At 57.3% G+C, this 16,200-nt stretch overlaps 1 protein-coding gene across 2 annotated transcripts in view; it reads left to right on the top strand.

Annotated features, from left to right (window-relative positions):
* Positions 1-15,637, top strand: part of PDE2A (phosphodiesterase 2A) — a 41,168-nt gene extending 25,531 nt beyond the window's left edge. Inside the window, exons 3-31 of one of the 2 annotated variants that reach the window (XM_066208948.1) lie at positions 3,589-3,678; positions 4,277-4,365; positions 4,807-4,916; positions 5,348-5,403; positions 5,479-5,538; positions 5,638-5,797; positions 5,884-5,936; positions 6,389-6,463; positions 6,573-6,614; positions 6,701-6,769; positions 6,890-7,020; positions 7,159-7,270; positions 7,355-7,394; positions 7,843-7,906; positions 7,999-8,077; positions 8,161-8,338; positions 9,145-9,257; positions 9,513-9,590; positions 9,784-9,906; positions 10,117-10,187; positions 10,585-10,707; positions 10,811-10,898; positions 11,007-11,054; positions 11,162-11,236; positions 11,392-11,491; positions 11,733-11,845; positions 12,102-12,140; positions 12,287-12,393; positions 12,596-15,637. In XM_066208948.1, the coding sequence (XP_066065045.1) occupies positions 3,589-3,678; positions 4,277-4,365; positions 4,807-4,916; positions 5,348-5,403; positions 5,479-5,538; positions 5,638-5,797; positions 5,884-5,936; positions 6,389-6,463; positions 6,573-6,614; positions 6,701-6,769; positions 6,890-7,020; positions 7,159-7,270; positions 7,355-7,394; positions 7,843-7,906; positions 7,999-8,077; positions 8,161-8,338; positions 9,145-9,257; positions 9,513-9,590; positions 9,784-9,906; positions 10,117-10,187; positions 10,585-10,707; positions 10,811-10,898; positions 11,007-11,054; positions 11,162-11,236; positions 11,392-11,491; positions 11,733-11,845; positions 12,102-12,140; positions 12,287-12,393; positions 12,596-12,821 (2,712 nt within the window). In that variant the 3' untranslated portion in view covers positions 12,822-15,637. Of the gene's footprint in view, positions 1-2,867; positions 3,679-4,276; positions 4,366-4,806; positions 4,917-5,347; positions 5,404-5,478; positions 5,539-5,637; positions 5,798-5,883; positions 5,937-6,388; positions 6,464-6,572; positions 6,615-6,700; positions 6,770-6,889; positions 7,021-7,158; positions 7,271-7,354; positions 7,395-7,842; positions 7,907-7,998; positions 8,078-8,160; positions 8,339-9,144; positions 9,258-9,512; positions 9,591-9,783; positions 9,907-10,116; positions 10,188-10,584; positions 10,708-10,810; positions 10,899-11,006; positions 11,055-11,161; positions 11,237-11,391; positions 11,492-11,732; positions 11,846-12,101; positions 12,141-12,286; positions 12,394-12,595 lie in introns of those variants that run through there. The other variant, XM_066208940.1, reaches the window with a different exon arrangement.
* Positions 15,638-16,200: the final 563 nt, after the last annotated feature.

Below are 16,200 nucleotides of genomic sequence, written 5' to 3'. Positions count from 1 at the left end.
CTTGGAATTTTTACAGCAAAGCTGGGCTGGAAGCTCAGCAGGGAGATGATTCATTTCCTTGAGGTTCCTTGGGGAGGGTTGTGGCAGGAGACTGCCACAGAAGCCTGGGCTGCTGCCAGCATCCCCCTTAAGGATCAGCACCCATGGGTGCTCTGGCAGTGATGGCAGGATCCATCTGGGGCCTCCCCAGCCTAGCATCCCCTTGCAAGGCAGGGTGGGTGTCCTGCAGCCCTGCTCAGCACTCCTCTGGGAGCAGGATATTCTCAGGCACCCAGTATTGCTGCCTGGCTCTCTGTGCCTGTTTTTCCATGGTTAAAGAGGAATCCAGTGCATGGCAGGTCCTGGTTTTGAGCTCTGCCTCATTCAAAGTCTACTTGCCAAGTGTTCAGGTGTGTCTCCCCTCAGAGAGAGACCCCAAGTTCCAGGTACCCTCAACAGAGCTGAACATCCCAGTGGGTGCCTCACTGCACTGGATCCAGTCTCTGCTTGCTGCCAGGGGGCTTCTCCTCACCCTTGGGGGGCCTCCATTCATCTCCCAGGAGCAAGGTCAGGAGAAGGGGTGCAAGCTCAGAGACCTATGACCCTGTGAGATCAGTGTCTTCCTCCTCCAGGCCCCCACCCTCTACATGGCATGTATGAAATTAACCTTTCTAGACATGAAGCTGGCCAGGATGGGATTTCTTTATTCCATAAAGATCCAGAGAAGCTGAGGGTGCCATGGGGGACAAACCAAGCTTCCACAGCTGGTACAGGGGGCAGGGGACAGACATGGCTGATCCTCTTGAAAAAAGTCATGTTTTCACTGCTGGTGAATTCCCTCTGCTGTAAAAAGCTGCTTTTAAATCCCAGCAGGATCTGTGGAAACCTGGGATGGAGGCTGGGGAGCCTATGCTGGGGGTCCCCACCACCCCCTGCTGCTGCTGCAGCTGTCCAAAGGGGAAAAGAGGAGAAAAAATAGCAGAGGAGAAAAAGGGCCATTTCCCATGAGGGAGAGAGCAGGTAGTGCTCTGGAGGCTGGCCTGTGGCAGGATTTGGCTTTGCTATAGTGGAGAGTCCATGTTGGAGCAGAGACAAATCCTTACTCTAAGAAGATGAATGGTGTCATTAATCTTCCACGAGCTCCAGTGGGAATATTGAAGCAGATATGGCTCTGGTGTAGCACTGCACCATGGGATGTTGGCCAAGGAGAGCTGGCAAAATTCCTGCCAGCATTGAGGTCCCATGGGTCACCCTGTCAGCTCAGGAGTCTGGCAGGTGAGACCAGTACCCTTGTCCTTTCAGGCCAGAGAAAAGGTGACAACAGTCCCCAGGTGGATGCTCCAGAGGGCCACGTGTGTGCACCATGGGGACAGGACAGGGACAGGGTGCTGTTCACCTGCTCTGCAGGAGCAGCATGCTCAGCTCCTGGGGCTGTCAGCTATGCCATGCTGTATCCCCTGCCCACACCCTCTCCTTGGATTTGTCCCCAAAGCCCTCTCTCCATGCCAATTTCTAGATGGCATTTCCTCCAGAGCTGCTGGGTGTGCAGCACCTGGGATGAGGGTGTTGGACTCTGCTCCAGCAGCTAGAAGTTGCAATCCCCATGTGCTTTCTCCTGTTTTAGTGAAGTTAATTAACCCCCTGTGCTCACTTGGGAAGTGGAAGTGGAAGCTCTGCCCTTCGGGGAAGCTGGAATGCAAAGCAGGTGCTGGGAGCTCTCCCTGGGAAAGCTTCGGTCCCCTGCCCCACTGGATGCAGGCTGTGTGAATCTGGCTCGGTGGGTCCCAGTGACATTCCTGGTGACAGGCATGGAGTGGCTGATGGTTTCATCTCTCCACTGGTGTTGGGGATGCATGTGCCAATGCAGCCTCATCCAAACATCCCGACATCTGTGGAGTAGTGATGGATCTGGAGGAGCCCCCACCCAAAGTGGAGTAATGCCTGGATGGTGTGGATTACTGGAAGCAGGACAGCACAGGAAAGGGAAAGCCTGTTTATGGCAATGACTGGGATGTGGCTATGGTGGTGGCTCTGGCTGTGCTGGCTCTGGGCCCAGGCTGTGTCCTAGCAGAGTCCCCAGAACAGGTCTGCAGCATCCTCAGGGCTGAGGGACATGGGGTGACAGGGGGCGAGGGTGTTGGGGTAAACCTCTGCTCTGAGGTGGAGGATGTGGACTGGGGGTGGGATGAGTGGGACAAATGGAATTAGTGGCATGAGCAAGCGGGATATGCAGGATGAGTGTTGAGCCATTGAGTGGGATGAGTGGGCTGAGCTGGATGAATGGAACATGCAGGGTGAGTGGGATGAGTGGGATGGGCAGAACGAGTGGGACAAGGAGTTGAGTGGGATGAGCCATCAAACGGGATGAGCTGGATGAACTGGATTAATATAGTGAATAGGCTGAGTGAAATGAGCAGGATGAGTGGGAGAAGCAGTTCAGCAGGATGAGTGGGATAAGTGGAATGAGTGTGATGTCCTTCCCAGCCCACCCTCACTCTCCTTACCTTCTTGTTTGGCTGCAAACCTTCCTGCCAACCTCTGCTGCTGTCTCCTTGTCTTGAGTATATCTTCTTTTAGCTCCTGCCGCTTTCCCCTCACTGTTTCACGGATGGACCTATATTCCCAGCCCTCATAAAGCCACCACCCATGTCCAGCTGCCACCTGTCCATCCCCACACCAAGAATGCCACCAGCATTTGATGGCCCAAGCAGACCCAAGGGACCCACTCGGGCTCTGCCCTATCTTTGCCTGGACAGAGGGATGGCAGGACAGCCACCTGCTGAGGCCTGGCTGTATTCTACAGTGCATGTGTCTCCAGTGTGAGTAAGTGACTGGAGATGCGGCCCTGTTGGAATAACATCCAGTGCCAATGTCTTCAGCTGGAAGCACCCTCACCACCAGCCACACTCCCATTGCCACTTGGATCTGACCCCATGGCCAAGTATGCTCCCAGGGTGGGTGGTTGGCATGGCCCTGTGAGGGACTGCTGTCTGGATGGGGTCATGGGGTACATGACAGTCCCCAGGTCTGGTTATCAGAGATGGAACCTGGAGCCACCTGGCAGAGCTGGGACCAGAGGAAGTGCAAATCTCAACACTGTTATCCAGCGTCTGATTCGGAGCATCTACTATTTCCATCATAACATCATCCTTATCCCAGTCTCCCAGACAAGGGCTGGAGGCAGGAGCAGAGCTGGGAGGATCGCACCACAGAACCCACTGTGCCCCACAGCTTTTCCATGTGTCCGTCCCAACACCTCTGTCCTTCAATGGAGTTGTAATCCCCAGATGAGCTTTAATCCATCTCCTTGCCCCATTTCTCTTCGCACTGGTACTTCATGGCATGGCTAGCACTGAGGGCAGTGTGGCTCAGTGCCAAAGTGTCCTCGCCCTTTTTGGGGACCTCCCACCTCCCCACATGATGGACGTTGACCAACACAGGAGGGTTTCGCTCCAAAAAAGGCACCAGGCAGACTGGAGACCACTGCAAGGGGTCTGGGGGCAGAAGGACCCATGCTGTGGCAGGGGTGAGAGAGGATGGGTGTTGCAGTACCCTTCCCCATGGTATCAACCCCCAGTAACCCCCTTCTCTGCTCTTGTCTCTCTGCAGGATGCTCTACTGAGCCTGGGCGCTGTGCTTGATGCCACCACCCTGCGTGATGCCCTCCGCCATGCCCTTGTCACCCTGCTGCCCGCTGTGGTAGGTGGGGGGTGCCTCTGCATCCCCTGGGAGGCTGGAAGGAATGGGGAGCAGAGCATCCTCCTTGGGTGGGTGGCATTTGTGGGGTTACTGAGACCACCCCCTGGATTGGGGGGAGCCTTGGCGGGAGTTGAGAGTGGATTCTCCACTGGTTGATGCTGGGGTTCAGCCTGGGGTGGGGTCTCTTTATCCCCAGCTCACAGTGGAGTTCTCCCCCTGTATGGGCTGCCTGTCACCACCAGGGTGCTGGTGGTGGCCCTGGTGCTCATGGTGGCCCCAGGATGCTGGCGACCCTGGGGGTACTGGTGGCACGGGTACTGGTGGCCCGGGTACTGGTGGCCCTGATCCTGGTGACCCTGATGCTGGTGGTGGCTGGGCATCGTGCCAGTGCCATTCCATGGGGACCCCCAGCCATGGCTGGGTGTGAATGGTGCACATGTGTACATGTGAGAGTGCACACAGGTGCATGACTGTGTGTGTGCAGGGGTGTATTTGTGAACGTATGCATGTGCAACTGTGGGTGTGCACACGTGTTTATGCACACGTGTCGCTGTGCACAGATGTCTGCACACAGGCGTGTGCTTCCCCTCTCCCCTAGGAGCATGTCTATATCTACCTGCTGGATGGGGACACACGGCTGCTCTGTGATGACCCACCCCATGAGCTGCCGCCGAACGGGAAGCTCAGGTGAGCTTGGCCGCCTCCCCAGCCCTGGGCATGGGCACACGTGTGTGGCCTAGCTGGTGTGCATGAACAGGCGTGTGCATGGAAGGCAGGAGGATTCCCATCCCTGTCCCCATCTCCACCCTCATTCCATCTCCATCCTTGTGCCCATCCCCTTTCCCTTTCCATCCTCTTCTTCATCCTGGATGTGCACACGTGCACAGGGGCTATATGTACATGCAGGGACACACGTTGGCACAGGGGCTTTGTGTGTGTGCAGGAAGACACATGTTTGTGTCCAGAGGCTGTGCATGTGTGCAGGGACACACATATGAATGTGTGTTGAACGGTCCTTGAGCCTGTCCTTATCCCGTGGGTGTCTCTGCCCAGGGGGTTGCTCTTCCTGGGGATTTACCTTCCCAGGTGCCCTTCCCAGGGGTACTCAAAGTATCCCCGTCCCCACAGGGATGCTGTGCAGAAACAGAAGCGGCTGGAATGTGGGGGGCTTCTCCCTGCAGAGCTGCCTGGACGGCACCTGGGACCCCTGGCAGCGCCCCTGGCCCCTGGCACACAAGGTGGGAGCTATGGGAAGGGTGGTCTTGGTGGACATGTATGGGGGTATGGGCATAGGACTGGGTGGTAGGTAGGTAGATGGAGGGGCAGGGAGGGGAATGGAGATGGATGGATGGATAGATGTGTGGATAGTCCATGGGTGGTCAGAGGCAGTGGCTGAGACAACAGTGTGTGAGTAATGATGGATGCGCCGATAGGTGGGTAGAAACAGGATGGAGGCATGAGGGACATGGGCACTGGGACTGAGGGGTGTTTTCAGGGACAAGTAAGCATGAAGGTAGGCAGATGGATAATGGATGGATTGGAAGATGGATAGATGGCTCGCTGGGTCATGACACATCAGGACATAATAGGGACAAGCACCCCAGGAGCTGAGTTCCACAGCTCCAGGCTGCCCCTGGGCCCCACCTGGGACTGACACTATTGCTTGCAGTGCTCATCATCCCGCTGGTGGACAAGAACAGTGGGGCCGTGGTATGCGTCATCCTGGTGAGTACAGGAACAAGGGCAGGGCTCTGGGGACAGGGGCTGGACGTGAGGGTCCTGACATCACTCCTGCTCCAGGTACACTGTGGCCAGCTGAGTGACTCAGATGAGCAGAACCTGCATGCATTAGAGAGACATGTGAGTGACTCCTTCTGAACTGTGGGACCTGACACCTGCAGACCTATCACCCTTTCCCCCAGCCCTGCTGTTCCTTGTCCCTTCTGCCCAACCTTGCAGGCCCTGGTGGCATTCCGGCGCCTGCAAGCCCTGCAGAAGTTGCAGCCCTGGCCCCAAGTCAGCCTCTCCACCAGCTCCTCCCAGACCTCTCTGGCCAAGCCCGAGAAGGCACCTGACAGCAGCTATAATGACCTGGACTGCAAGATCCTACAGCTCTGTGGTGAGTGAGGCGACACTGGGAAGGGTGGGGTGTGTGGACAGGTGAAACCATGCTCAGCCCCTCACAGCACTGTGACCCTCATACAGGTGAGCTGTATGACCTGGATGCCACCTCGCTGCAGCTCAAGGTCATCAACTATGTGAGTAGCTGCTCCACCAGCCCCCTGTCCCCATCTGCCCCCAGCCCCAGGACACACCAGGGAGCCCTGTTTCATTTCAAAACAAGAAAATTCCCCAAAGCCAAGAAAACCTCAAGCATCAGCTGTGCAGTCATCAGTAGTGACCAGAGTGAGCAGCCTTGTAACAACCATCAATAGTCTCCAGAGTTAAGAGCGCCACCCTCACCCCAAAAGCTTCTTAAGAGAATGTACAGGATCCTCTCCTGCTCTCTATCATTCTGTACCTCAGTATGACCCTCAGTAGTCTCCAGAGTGAACCTGCTCAGTCTCAGGGAGGATGTTCTGGGGAGGGGCACCTGGCTCTTTGTGGTACGTGTGGGTGCCCTGGGCACAGAGAGGCAGAGGAGGGGCTGGATCCTACCTGGGGAGTGCTCAGGGCAGGCTGGGGTGCTGACCCTCCCCTTACTCCCCAGCTGAAGCAGGAGACCCAGTCTCTGTGCTGCTGCCTCCTGCTCGTCTCTGAGGACAATCACCAGCTCTTCTGCCAGGTAGGTGCTGCTGGGCCAGTCCCCCAGCCCTGAGCCCCACAGAGGGTTACATGACCCCCCTGACACTGTGTCATCCTCATGGGCACCCCCTTCTTCCTATCTCTTCCAGGTGGTGGGAGACCGTGTCTTGGATGAGGAAATCAGCTTTTCAGTGAGCAGGGGGAGGTGGTGAGGGGTTGGGAGGTCAGGGGGGTGGGCAATGTCTGCCATGCGCTAACATGTCCCCTCTCCCTGCAGCTCACCTTTGGGCGTCTGGGGCAGGTGGTGGAGGATAAGAAGCCCATCACCTTGAAGGACATCAGTGAGGTGGGTACCAGCTGTGTCCCTCCCACACCTGGGGACATGGGTGTCACCCTGGTGTCCCATGGGGCTTCCTGGAGGGGGCCAGGGCTGCTGGTTCCAGCCCCATCTCGCCTCTCCCTGCAGGAGGAGCACAAGCAGCTGAGCAGCATGTTGGGCTGTGAGGTCACCTCCATGCTCTGTGTCCCTGTCATTAGCCGGGCCACCTCCCAGGTGGTGGCACTAGCCTGCGCCTTCAACAAACTGAGCGGGGAGAGGTGAGCAGCATTTTGGTTGGGACTCTCTGTGGGGAGAAAGTCCCACCCCCTCACTTTTAGGGTGCTGGAGCATTGTTGCCATGGAGAAGGGAGGGGGGGGACAAATGGGGACAGAGAACTGAGGTGTGCCCCCGCCAGCTACACAGACACGGATGAGCACAAGATCCAGCACTGCTTCTGCTACACCTCCACAGTGCTCACTAGCACCCTGGCCTTCCAGAAGGAGCAGAAGCTCAAGTGCGAGTGCCAGGTGAGCATGTGTAGGGCCACGTCACGTGCGTGTGTGTGCCCCATCTTGCAGTAGTCACTGATGGTATCCTCTCTGTCCCCTCAGGCCCTGCTTCAGGTGGCCAAGAACCTCTTCACCCACTTGGGTAGGTGCATCGGAGAGCACCCATGGTGAGGGATGGAGTGGGGAATGGATGACCATCCCCCACCCCCAGCCCTGGAGGGTGGTGGCACTGGGGTCTCTGTCCCCAGCCAGGGAGAACCTTGTCCCCTTGGGGAATGGTTACAGAAGGGTGATACGAGCTGGCAGAGAACCTGGCATGCATTGATGCTGCATGTCTGCATGTAGCATGACCACAGAGCTCTTAGAAGCATGTGTGCACACGTGCAGCTGTGTATGTGCACTGCCGCACACATGTATGTGATGCTCACACTTGCACATGCCCCACACATCCCCCATCCTTCTGTGTCCCCAGACTTCCTGCTGGGACCCTGAGCTAAATCCTCCTCTCCTGCTTTCATTGCATGAATGGGGAACAAGGGGGCAGTGCTGCCTGGCTGGAGGTCCCTGACCTTTCCCTGCTACCCCTGCAGATGATGTCTCTGTCCTGCTGCAGGAAATCATTACGGAGGCCCGGAACCTCAGCAATGCTGAGATGTGAGTGGTGGTGGTGGGGCATGCGGGTGAGGGGACACGGGGGGCACACTGAGCTCCCCTGTGGGTGCAAATGTCAGTGGTGTGTATTGCAGATGCTCTGTGTTCCTGCTGGACCGGCTCAGTCATGAGCTGGTGGCCAAGGTGTTTGATGGTGGAGTGGTGGATGATGAGGTGAGCACAGGATGGAGCTGGAGGTCCTGGGGTTCTGTCACTCCCCCCAGGCCTTGCTGGTGATCCTCTTCCCCTGCCCACAGAGCTACGAGATCCGCATCCCAGCAGACCAGGGCATCGCTGGGCACGTGGCCACCACTGGCAAGATCCTGAACATCAAGGATGCCTACTCACACCCGCTCTTCTACCGTGGGGTGGATGACAGCACCGGCTTCCGCACCCGCAACATCCTTTGCTTCCCCATCAAGAATGAGAGCCAGGGTGAGGGAGTGATGGGGGCACATGGGGAAGAGGAGAGCACAGGTCTGGCCCAGCAGGTGCCTTAGTCAGCAAGTGGTGGTTTGGTCACCCACCATGTTGACATGACACTGTCCCCAACATGCAGGCACAGGCACAGCATCATTCCTAGCCTGGGGGCATGAATCCTGTTCAAGCACAGGGGCACAATCCTGGCTCAGCACTCTCCCCAGCATGTGAGCACCATTCTGTCCCCAGCCCACAGGCACTCTTCTGTCCCCAGCCTATGGGCACCATTCTGTTCCCAGCCCGTAGGCAGTGCATGGCCCCAGCACATGGGCACAACCCTGTCCCAATCCTAGGGTCACAGTCCTGTTCCCAGCATCAGGGCACTTATTCTGTCCCGTGAATGTGGGCATAGTCCTGTCCCAACCCTTGGGCTCAGTGCTGTCTCCTGGCACAAGGGTACAGTTTCTGGGTGTGATCCTGTACACCCGCAGACAAACACAGCACTGACCGCAGCACACAGACATAATCTTGTCCTAGCCCATGTGCTCAGCATAGTCCCTGGGCATGATCCTGTCCCCCTACAGACACTCAGAACTGTCCCCCAGCCCATGGCCACAATTCTGTCCCTGCCCTGGGCACTGCACTATCCCCAGAATGTGGGTGTCATACTGTTGCTAACCCACAGGCACAGCACTGTCCCTGCTACTTGGGCACAACCCTGCCCTAAGCACATGGACACAGTGCTGTCCCCAGCATATAGACAGGACTCTGTCCCCAGCACAAGGGCCTGATACCCCTGCTGTCTCCCCCATCTGCTCCAGAGGTCATTGGAGTGGCAGAGCTGGTCAACAAGATCAACGGCCCTTGGTTCAGCAAGTTTGATGAGGACCTGGCCACTGCCTTCTCCATCTACTGCGGCATCAGCATTGCCCATGTATGTGCTATGGGGTCCTCCACTTGGAGGGGGTCACACACAGGGTGGGCTCCCAGCTCTGCCACAGCTCAGAGGGATGGGGATGGGGGTGTGTGTGTGTGTGATCCCCAATTGTTGGGGATAAGTTATGGTGGCCACGGGACGGGAAGGGAATTCATGGGCACAAAGATGTGCTGTGGTGCCAGGGTGGGCTTGGGGGTGCTGTAGGGTGTCTGCCTACCCCCAGCACTCCCCTACTCTGATCCTGCCCCACAGTCCCTGCTGTACAAGAAGGTGAATGAGGCACAGTACCGAAGCCACCTGGCCAATGAGATGATGATGTACCACATGAAGGTGAGGTAGCATGACAGGGACAGGGATGGGACCCCTGCTGCCAGCATGATGCCCTCACTCTTTACCCCAGGGTGGACACACAGTTGGGTGGTGGTGATACCCCAAGGCTCTCTGTTCTCACTGTGGTTCACGTGGCTTTTGGGATACTTGGTGACCTCATCACAGTGTGGGCCACTGGCTATGGCTCCTGCAGGTGTCTGATGATGAGTACACCAAACTGCTGAGCGAAGGCATCCAGCCTGTGTCCACCATTGACCCCAACTTTGCCAGCTTCACCTACACGCCACGCTCACTGCCTGAGGATGACACCTCCATGGTGAGGACCATGGGGACAGCCCTCAACTGCCACCATGCCCTGCCTGCCCTTGGTCAGGTCATATATCCCAACCCTGGGGTGCTGAGGTGTTGGGGTGAAGAGACGTGGCTGCACCCCTGAGCATCTTCCTGCTGAGCATGGGGGGGGTGGCTTGCTGGGGACCTTTCTGCGCATTGTCATTCCCTGGCACTTACCCTGTCCCCTCTGCAGGCAATCCTGAGCATGCTGCAGGACATGAATTTCATCAACAACTACAAGATGGACCGTCAGACACTCACCAGGTGAGTCCCCAAGCCTGTCCACTTTCCCTGTCTTAATCCTCATTTCTATCCCCATCCACGTCACCATCCACATTCCCCATTCTCTTCCTCTTCCCCATCCCCGCCGTCTCCTTCCCCATCGCTGTCCACACCCGTGTCCCTGTCGCCATCCATATCCTCATCACTGTCCACCTTCTCTGTCTCCTGGCTGTATCCTCATCCCTATGCCCATCCCCATCCAGATAACTGTCTACCTTCCCTGTCCCTATCCCCCTCCCATTGACCATCCCCAACCCTTCCCCATCCCATCCTCATCTTCATCCCCATCCTCATGCCTGTGCCTGCCTGGTGGACATCTGGCCAGATGGAGGTCCCTGTGGGGTGAGACCCCCCCCGCATGGCTTCACTCCCTGTCCAGGTTCTGCCTGATGGTGAAGAAGGGGTACCGTGACCCTCCCTACCACAACTGGATGCACGCGTTCTCCGTCTCCCACTTCTGCTACCTGCTCTATAAGAACCTGGAGCTCGTTAACTACCTGGAGTAAGGCCAGGTGCTATCCCTGTCCCTGTTTTCCATCCCCTGGCCTGGCTGGGGTGCTTCCTGCTCTCCTGCCTGCTTCAGTTTCCCTCCTCCCCCTCCCCAGAGACATCGAGATCTTTGCCCTCTTCATCTCCTGCATGTGCCACGACCTGGACCACAGAGGCACAAATAACTCCTTCCAGGTGGCCTCGGTGAGCCGAGCCCAGGGCTGGGACGGGCAAGGGGGAAGGGGGAAATGGGGACAGCTATGGGGGTCTTCACCCCCATAGTTCCATTATTCCAGCTGCTCTACCTTGCAGAAATCAGTCCTGGCTGCGCTCTACAGTTCAGAGGGCTCTGTCATGGAGGTAAGATCCCCCAAATCTCTCATTGCCCATCTGTCCTGGGTTCTGGCTGTGTGGCAGCATCCTTGCCTGCTCCCTGCCTGCTTTCACGGTCCTGGCTTCTCCCACAGAGGCATCACTTTGCCCAAGCCATTGCTATCCTCAATAGTCAAGGCTGCAACATCTTTGACCACTTCTCCCGAAAGGTGAGCCCCCCCACCTTAACACCTCTCTCAGGCCACCCCCTGCCCCTGCTGAGCCCGTGTCCTCTCCAGACCTCCTGCTCCCCATCCCTGGGTCTTAGGGGATGTGGGAGCTGGCAGGGGCACAGAGATGGTCATGGCAACTCTCTTGCCCACAGGACTACCAGCGCATGCTGGACTTGATGCGGGATATCATCTTGGCCACTGACCTGGCCCACCACCTCCGCATCTTCAAGGATCTCCAGAAAATGGCAGAAGGTGAAGCTCCTGTGATGGAGACTGGGACTGGGATTTGAGGGGTGCTAGGAACTCATCCCACCAAGGCTGGGAAGTGGCACAGCAAGTTCTTATGTCGGGGGTGATAAAGGCTGGGATGTGACTCAGTAGAAACAGCCACACTTCTGGCTGTCCCTAAAGTCCTCATGTGTGGAATGATGGGGGCTGTGGAGCTCTGTTGTGAGCTCCCCATCCCAACCCCTGCCCCACACTCTGCCCACAGTGGGATATGACCCCAAGAACAAGCAGCACCGCAGCCTGCTGCTCTGCCTGCTCATGACCTCCTGTGACCTCTCTGACCAGACCAAGGGCTGGAAGACCACCAGGAAGATCGCAGTGAGTGCCACACCATGGAGCTAAACCCTCTGAATGCCACCTCACAACCCATGTAGGCCACCTGCATGCCCCCAGGCACATACCTTCCCCTCATGGAGTGGGTCCCTCCATGCTGGACCCTGGACCATGCAGCAGTCCCTCCAAGCCAGGACCATGTCCCTGCTTGGTTCAGAGCTGTGGGGACAGGTCTGGAGGGCAGGGGAGATGGGGGATCATCCCAGGCTGCACCCCCTGTGCTGACATCTGTCTCTTGCAGGAGCTGATCTACAAGGAGTTCTTCTCCCAGGGTGACCTGGTAGGTACCACCTGGCAGGGTTGGGCTTGGCCAGTGCTCCTAGAAAGCACTCACAGGATGGGGGGCATGGGCAGTGAGCAGAGAGGTCTTGCTTGGGAATGGAGGAAAAGTGTCACTGGCACTGACTCCCCTCGCCATCCATGCAGGAGAAAGCCATGGGGAACAGTCCACTGGAGATGATGGACCGGGAGAAAGCCTACATCCCCGAGCTGCAAATCAGCTTCATGGAGCACATTGCCATGCCCATCTACAAGTGAGCTCCAGCACTGGCGCTGGGATGGGGAGGACCCCCTGCCACCTCCACCTCCCTTAGTGCGGGATGGGGTGTTTTGTGGGAAGTCTTGCAGATGCTGGGAGGTGTTCCAAGCAATGGGGATGGGGTTGCACTCAACTAAGGGGGTTGTAGTAAGGGGAGTGCAGCCCTGTGCTGATGGAGTGCACCCCCCACTCCCCAGATTACTGCAGGATCTCTTCCCCAAGGCAGCGGAGCTCTACGAGCGGGTGGCCAGCAACCGGGAGCAGTGGACCAAGGTCTCCCACAAATTCACCATCCGGGGGTTGCCCAGTAACAACTCCCTGGACTTTCTGGATGAGGAATATGACCCACAGGCCCCTGACCCCCAGCTCAACGGCTGCCTGGAACCTGAGGCGGGGCAGCCTCCTGAGGCTGGGGCTGAGTGAGGGAGGTGATGGGGGGCCACAGCCATGGCTGGGCTGGGAGCATCCCCAAGCCTCATCCCCCAGCCTGTGGGGAGGAGGTTTGGGGGGATATCAGTGACTCTGGACTACTATGGCAAGGGCTGTGTGCTGCCAGCACCCACCGCCTGTCCTTCCTCACCACTGGGTGACTATCTCCTCCCTCCAGGGCAGGTGTTCAGGTGTCCTGTCCACCCGGTGGTCCCTGGGACACTGCCTTGGTGGCTGGGAGCACCAAGGGACACGGTGGGGCTGGGGGATGGATGTGCTTTAAGCTGCCTTAAGACTGCAGGTCCTGTCCCCATGGGGTGACAGTAGGAATGATGCCCTTGGTGGAAGCACCCATGGAGTGGTTGGTCACCATGACATGCGGGTCTGTGGGTTAGCAGGACAGAGGGGGGTGGTGTGGGGCAGGATGGCGAGGGGCAGTGGGAGAGCTGTGCGGTCGCTGTAGAGTGTATGGGGGATGTTGCCATGGACCATGGATCAGGTCCACAGAAGAAGGTTGGCTTCAGCTGGAGGAGGGAAGAGACCAGAGTGGGATGGCCATGGTCATGGGGGATGTGCCTGCATCCCTTGCTGGGTTCCACACTAGAGAACCAGCTCTGGCCTCTTCCTAGCAGCTGCTGAGCATCCGTTGGCTAAAAGCCCCACCCCTCTCGTACCCCTGAACCCACTCACCCATGGAAGGGCTCATATCTCTTACACAGCCCAGTCCCATGCAACCACACAACCACATCCCCTACAAGGGCTACACACTTGCCAAGGCTGGGGAGTCCTGCTCCTGGTTTGCATGCACAGGGGAGGCTACGCTCCACAGGGGCTCCATCTGGTCCCATACATGTTCTTGCAATGTCCCCACTACATTGGTGTTCCTCTGAGGTATCCAACTGGGAGCCTTCTCACTACAAGCAGCTTCTCTGGTGACCATGTTGTGAGCATCCCTAGTTCACAGTGGTTTCACAACTCCTGCCATATCAATCTCTGTGCACGGATCCTGCTGACATTTTGGGATCTCTCTGGTCTTGCAGACCACTGGACACAAACCTCACTGGTTTCCTGTGGTCTCTCTGGTCCTGCAGACCACCATGCATGGACCCTACCATTTTCCTGTGGTCCCTCTGGTCCTACTTGGCACCATGCATGGATGCTGTTGGTCTACCATGATTGATCTGGTCATGCACGGACCCTGGTGTTTTCCCATGACTCCCTTCTTGTCCTGACTGCCACGCATGCACCCCACCAACCTCCTGTGGTTTTTCTGGTCCTGCAGACCACTATGCATGGACCCCAATACTCTCCTCTGGTTCCTCCTGTCCTACATACCACTGTGCACAGACCCTGCTGACCTTCCTGTGGTCTCTCCAGTCTCACAATCCAACTCATCCGCACCCTCTCAGTCCCAGGGGCTCCACTAGCCTCTAGGGTTTGACCAGCTGTATGTGACCCAGGGCTCTGTCACCCCAGTTAAAGCCACTTGAAACACCCATGAGCAGGGGAACTGCAGGGAGCAGCTTGCCCTGCTGGGGCAGAGCTGAAGAGGGGGCTGGGGCAGAGGGGGGGGGGTGCTCAGCCTTGAGAGATTTGGGTGCACTGAGCCCCCAGGCTGCATCATCCAGTTTGTGGGAGCTGGATGAGTCCACCACACACCAGGGAAAGGCGATGGCAGCAGCATGGTAAATTCTGGCACTGCAGGCATTGGTGTTGGTTGTGTTGGGATCAAGAGTGGACATGCGGCCATTTGCTGCCCCATCCCCACTCCTCTGCAGTATTCCATGGCACCATCCCAAGTGGTGCCACAGCAGGTCCCTCCTGGATTTGGGCTAGACAGTGGCTGCTTCTCTCCTTGGCTTGTCTGTAAGCGATGACTTGCCTGTGTTCTCCAGATACGTGGAGTGTCTGTCTGCAGGAGCAATGGGAGACCCCAACACTGAGCTGCTCCATGTAGATGAAGTGACCTGAATTCCTTTTGCCTTACCTACTCGGAGATGCCTTTAGTGAGATGCTTTGCCTGAACCCTGGTGGGACCCACCTGGTGACTGAGTCTGTCTGCTGGCCCATGGCTTTGCCTCCAGGACCCCCTTAAGCTCTTCTTCCCCTCGCCACACTCCCATAGGGGGTGGGGATGGTTCCAGAAGGCAGCAAACCCCCAAGCTTCAAGAAGAGGACAGCAGTTCCATCTCCGTTGTGACCCTGGTACAGCCCTAGTACCAACATGCCAGTAGGTGCAACTGTTCAAGGACAGTCCCTGCATCCCAGTGCTGATCCAGGGATGCCTGATGATGCATGGATCTCTCCATCCAATTGATGTGGGGGTGTTCTGCACTTGGGTTCTGCATCCCGGGTACCACGCCATGGTGGGGGCACACAAGGATGCCTATTTCCCAACTGTATCCCACTTTTCCAGACCCTGTTGCTGGTGTGTGTAGGTAGTCAATGCTTTCCCAGCTCCTGCCCCTGTATATACCCCTCTGGATACTGGGGAGTGCAACTCGCACCCAGCCCAGCTCACCCACGAGTGTGCACAGGCATGTGTGGGTGTGCAAACCTTCTCCAGCTTTTCTGTCCTTCTGTCTTGCAGCACTGGTTGTTCTGGACTCCAATGGAGCCTGAAGAGGAGATAACTTCTCTTTCTTCCTCTCCTCCTCCTCCTTTTATTATTCTCCTGCTTGTCTTCCTCCTCCTTCTTCCCCTCTTCCTCCTCTTTGCCCTACTGTTTCTCCTCCTTCTTTATTATTATTTCTTTTTTTTGGTGGGTTTTGGTTTTCCTAAATAAATTTCATATGTCAACCTCCCCGTGACAGGTTGGTGGGTGGCCTTGTTGGGATCTGGGGAGCTCCAATTAAGACTTAGGAACCCCAAAACCACCCTCAGGGGGAGAATCCATCTTGGGCCATGTAGCTCTGACCCCCCAGGAAGCTCCAGCCCCTCCCTGGATGTTCCACTCTCGTGGAATGCTCCAATGCTCCAGGATTCACTGATCCCCTCTGAGTGCTCCAGCTGCTCTGGTCCCTTCCCCGTGCTGTTCCCTCCTGAAATGTTCCAGAACCCCAGGATACTCCAATCCCCTGTGATGCTCTTTCCATCCCCATCTGCCAGGCTGGGACCACCCCCATGCCTGGACAGGAGCCATGATGGGACCCATCCAGCCTGGCAGCAGGGGGAGCTGGGCCTGTGGCAGGATCCAGCTTGGGCTGGGACTGCAGTGGGATCCTAGGCTGGGATGAAGGATGAGGCCTGTGTCAGGACCCTTCTGTGCCTGGGCTGGACTGGAGCATAATCCAGCTGCTCCTCTGGTTCCTGCAGCCATCCTTGCATGGCCCCAGAGGGGATCCCTTAGTCTGCTCATCAACCGTGCATCAGG

Source organism: Chamaea fasciata, unplaced genomic scaffold, assembly GCF_029207755.1.
Source record: "Chamaea fasciata isolate MVZ Bird 193981 ecotype frontalis unplaced genomic scaffold, bChaFas1.0.hap1 SCAF_2, whole genome shotgun sequence".
NCBI lineage: Eukaryota > Metazoa > Chordata > Aves > Passeriformes > Sylviidae > Chamaea > Chamaea fasciata.
Note: the sequence above shows the minus strand (reverse complement) of the source record. Positions and strands in the feature narration are given on the sequence as shown.